The sequence below is a fragment of the Primulina tabacum genome, chromosome 13 (assembly GCF_025594145.1).
Source record: "Primulina tabacum isolate GXHZ01 chromosome 13, ASM2559414v2, whole genome shotgun sequence".
NCBI classification, from domain to species: Eukaryota; Viridiplantae; Streptophyta; class Magnoliopsida; order Lamiales; family Gesneriaceae; genus Primulina; species Primulina tabacum.
The window spans coordinates 22,351,488-22,355,984 of record NC_134562.1 but is presented as its reverse complement, the minus strand read 5'-3'; the positions used below and the strand labels follow the sequence as shown (position 1 = coordinate 22,355,984).

At 41.5% G+C, this 4,497-nt stretch overlaps 1 protein-coding gene across 1 annotated transcript; it reads right to left on the bottom strand.

The window, feature by feature from the left end:
- Positions 1 to 1,676: 1,676 nt before the first annotated feature.
- LOC142521915 (uncharacterized) lies at positions 1,677 to 3,795 on the bottom strand. The gene is made up of 6 exons (XM_075625088.1): positions 3,532 to 3,795; positions 3,173 to 3,481; positions 3,092 to 3,110; positions 2,588 to 2,967; positions 2,292 to 2,363; positions 1,677 to 2,102 (listed from the first exon to the last, which is right to left on the bottom strand). Exons 1-6 carry the CDS (start codon positions 3,793 to 3,795, stop codon positions 1,677 to 1,679), a joined length of 1,470 nt encoding a protein of 489 aa, XP_075481203.1.
- Between the last annotated feature and the right edge of the window lie 702 nt (positions 3,796 to 4,497).

The window sequence follows — 4,497 nt, the reverse complement described above, 5'->3', positions numbered from 1 at the left end:
TTCTTGAATTCCTCCATCTCGTTCAACTGCAACAGTCGTTGCTTGCCAGATGCCCCCATATCAAAATTCAGCTTTTTCACAGCCCAAAAGGCTTTGTGCTCCAGTTCTAGAGGTAGATGGCAAACTTTTTCAAAGACCAACCTATAAGGCGACATCCCGATAGGTGTCTTGTATGTAGTCCTGTACGCCCATAAGGCATCATCTAGCTTAATCGCCCAATCTTTCCGGTTCGTCTTCACTGTTTTTTCTAATATCTGCTTGATCTCCCGGTTGGATATTTCTGCTTGCCCATTAGCTTGCGGGTGGTATGCCAGTGTCACCCTGTGCTTCATATCAAACTTAGCCAACAGTGTTTTAAAAACTTTGTTACAGAAATGTGTACCTTCATCACTGATTATGGCTCTAGGAGTTCCAAATCTTGTAAAGATGTTTCTGTGGAGAAACTTAACAACAACCCGAGCATCATTAGTACTGGTGGCAATTGCTTCCACCCATTTGGATACATAGTCAACAACAAGTAAAATATAAGATTGACCAAAAGAAGATAGGAATGGACCCATGAAATCAATACCCCAAACATCAAAAATTTCCACCTCCAAAATATTTTTTAGTGGTAACTCGTGGCGTCTAGAAATATTGCCAACTCTTTGGCATTTATCACATGACTTTACTAAAGTATAATTGTGCTTAAACAGATAGGCCAATAGAAACCCCACTGTAATACCTTAGCTGATGTTCTAGATGCTCCAAAATTTCCACCATAGGGTGAGGAATGACACTGCTATAGAATCATACATGCTTCTTCCTCTGCTACACACCATCTAATTATCTGATCAGCGCATCTCTTGAACACGAAGGGATCGCCCATAGATAAAACTTGGCATCATGAAGAAATTTCTTTTCTTGGTGATGAGTTAAATCTGATGGTAATTCACCTGCAGCAAGAAAATTAGCTATATCTGCAAACCACGGATTCATAACATTAACCTTGAAGAGTTGTTCGTCTGGGAACGACTCATTGATAGCCTTCAATTCTTTCCTCCAGCTCTAGGCGTGACAAGTGATCTGCCACCTGGTTCTCGCTGCCTTTCTTGTCTTTGACTTCAAAGTCAAATTCTTGAATTAGGAGTATCCATCGTATCAACCTCGGCTTTGCATCCTTTTTGGCAAACAAATAACGAAGAGCTGCATGGTCAGTGAAAACAATTACCTTGGTGCCAATGAGATATGTTCTGAACTTGTCGAATGCAAACAACACTGCTAGCATTTCTTTCTCAGTGGTTGTGTAATTCAGTTGGGCTGCATTAAGTGTGTGACTTGCATAGTAGATAGCCTTGAACATCTTATCTCGCCTTTGTCCCAAAACTGCTCCCACATCATAGTCGCTAGCATCGCACATGAGCTCAAAGGGCTCCTTCCAGTCAGGCACTATCATGATGGGTGCAGAAATTAGCGCTGTCTTGATCCTGTTAAATGCCTACAAACAATCATCATCAAAAATAAATGTAGAATCATTCTCTAACAAATTACACAATGGTCTAGTGATTTTAGAGAAATCTTTAATATAGCGACCATAAAACCCGGCATGTCCCAAGAAACTTCTGATCACTTTCACATTTTTCTGCGGTCGGAGATTTTCACTTGCCACGATTTTGGCTCTGTCCACTTCCATTCCTCTAGCTGAAATCTTGTGCCCAAGCAAAATTCCTTCTTGAACCATGAAGTGACATTTCTCCCAATTCAAAACTAGATTTTTTCGCCCGACATCTCTGCAAAACAAGTGTCAGATTCTGCAAAAAATGATCAAATGATGAACCAAAGATAGATATATCATCCATGAAAACTTCCATGTTTTCCTCCACCATGTCAGAAAATATGTCCATCATACACCTTTGAAACATAGCAGGTGCATTGCAAAGTCCAAATGGCATTCTCCTGAAAAAAAATGTATCGTAGGGGCAAGTGAAGGTAGTCTTCTCTTGATCCTCCGGTGCTATGACAATTTGATTGTAACTTGAATAACCATCTAGAAAGCAATAATAATGATAACCACCTACTCTATCAAGCATCTGGTCAATAAAGGGAGGGGGAAGTGATCTTTCCTTGTGACATCATTCAATTTCCTGTAATCTATACACACTCGCTCACTAGTCACTGGACGAGTTGAAATAAATTCATTCCTCTCATTCCTCACTACAGTCATACCCCCTTCTTAGGCACTACTTGCACTGGTGAAACCCAAGAACTGTCAGATATAGCATAAATAACACCAACATTTAAAATTTTAATACCTCAGCTCTCACCACTTCTTTCATGGCTGGATTAAGCCTCCTCTGGTGATCAACATAGGGGGAATAGGATTTCTGCATCAAGATTTTGTGCATACAAACAGTAGAGCTAATCCCTTTTATATCAGAAATTGTCCATCCCAAAGCAGATTTAAACTCTCGCAACACTCTCAACAACCTATCTTTCTCATCAATAGTAAGAGCAGAAGATATAATTACCGGATAGGATGAACTCTCATCTAAGAATGCATAACACAAGTGACTCGGCAATTCCTTCAATTCAGGAGATGCTTTGGTACCTCTTTACTCGCATCCTCAAGTAACTCTTCGTGCTTGGCATAAACCTTTTCTTTAGGCAGCATATTGAGAGCTATCAACTCCTCTCTCACATCCCATTCCTCTTCATCCACTATAGATGCTGATTCCAATAAGCATCTCTCTAAGGAGTCTTTCGTCAACCTACCTGCACCCACTTGAGATACACATGAATCAATGATATCAATACTATTACAAGTACTTACCTCATTTGGTCCTCTGATGGTGTTGTAGATATTGAACACAACTTCATCTCCACCTACTCTCAGTGTGAGCTCGCCCTTGTGCACATCAATCAAGGATTTTCCAGTGGCCAAGAATGGCCTTCCAAAGATAACCAGCGTCTCCTGGTCTTCCTCCATATCTAAAATGAAAAAATCAACAGGAAATATGAATTTGTCTAGCTTTACCAGCACATCCTCTATTATTCATCATGGATATGTAGGTGATTTGACCACCAGCTACAAAGTAATAGTGCTAGGCTTCACCTCGCCAAGCTCCAAGGTCCTGTAAATAGAAAAAGGCATTAAATTAATACTGGCACCTAAATCACATAAAACCCTATTTACTTTAGAACCACCAATAACACAAGGAATAGTAAAACTCCCTGGATCTTTGAGTTTTTGGGGGAGTTTCCTTTGGAGTATGGCGCTACACTCTTCGGTTAGCTTCACGGTCTCAAATTCTTGAAGTTTCCTCTTCTTGGACATCACATCCTTGACCAACTTAGCGTAATTGGCCATTTGCTCCAATGCATCAGCAAATGAGATGTTAATGTGTATTTTCTTGAATATTTCAAGGAACTTCGCAAACTGATCATCTAACCCTTTCTTCTTGAACCTCTGTGGATATGGAAGCTCCACCTTCGTTAAATGCTGCTGTTCAAGCACTTTATTGGGTTCCTTAATTTCTCTTTACCAACACTTACAGCGTTTCCATCATCTTCCTCAACAAGAATTTCTACATTCTCTTCAGCAGGCTCAAGGATTCCAATTTTCTTGCCACTCCTCAGTGTGACAGCTTTGCATTGCTCCTTAGGATTCACCTCCGTATTGCTTGGGAACTGTCCTTTATTTTGATCTCTCAAAGCATTGGCTAGTTGCCCAATCTGTGTTTCCAAAGATTTCATCGTGGCACCCATATTCCCCATGTGTGTCTCCATGCTATCAAGATGAGACTCAGTTCTAGCCATTCTTTTCCCAGACCTCAGCAGCAGCAGCAGCGAACCAAGTTTAAGAGGCTTCCAGGGGCAGCAAGGGAAGAGGCCATTTCAGGGACCGCCGAAAGGCAATGGTCCTATTCCTCAATAGAAGGCTCCTCAGAGACCCGTTGAGTACCCAGTGTGCCCGAAGTGCCACAAACATCCCAACTAGATCCACAAAAGATGACTTTCATTCACCCTTCTGTGTATTGAACCCAGGTGGAGGATTCAACACGTTCTTGTTGTGCGCATAAGAGAAATTTTCGTGATTCCTCAAACCTAGATGATAAGTATTAGGGGGAGGATTACCTCGATATCCTCCATAGCCACGATTTTTGTTGATGTACTGAGCTTCATCCACAACGGACTCTTCTTCGGCAGTCACTAGTGCTACATCAGACGTAGATTGGTCTGCCTTGTTCATTGCTGCAATCTGTGTGGTCAACACCGAGACCTGTGCAGTAAATGATGTGATCGGGTCTTAGGCATACAATCCATCAGGTTTCCTTGATCCAGATCTCTCACTAGGCCACTGGTAACTGTTAATGGTCATCTGTTCAAGCAGTTCATAAGCGTCATCAGGTGTTTTGGAGAAAATAGTACCACCCGCGGCTGCATCCACATTACCTCTAGTTGGCCCATCCAAACCATTGTAGAATAACTGAATCTACACCCACTCTGCATATCCATGAT

What these genes read in the sequence shown, in the direction of transcription:
- LOC142521915 (XM_075625088.1), bottom strand. Translation starts at nt 3,795, where the DNA reads ATGGCTAGAACTGAGTCTCATCTTGATAGCATGGAGACACACATGGGG. An exon ending in AGGAAGATGATGGAAACGCT is followed by an intron (nt 3,482 to 3,531) that starts GTAAGTGTTGGT and finishes GTGCTTGAACAG; the next exon opens with CAGCATTTAACGAAGGTGGA. An exon ending in TTGAGGATGCGAGTAAAGAG is followed by an intron (nt 2,364 to 2,587) that starts GTACCAAAGCAT and finishes ATCTTGATGCAG; the next exon opens with AAATCCTATTCCCCCTATGT.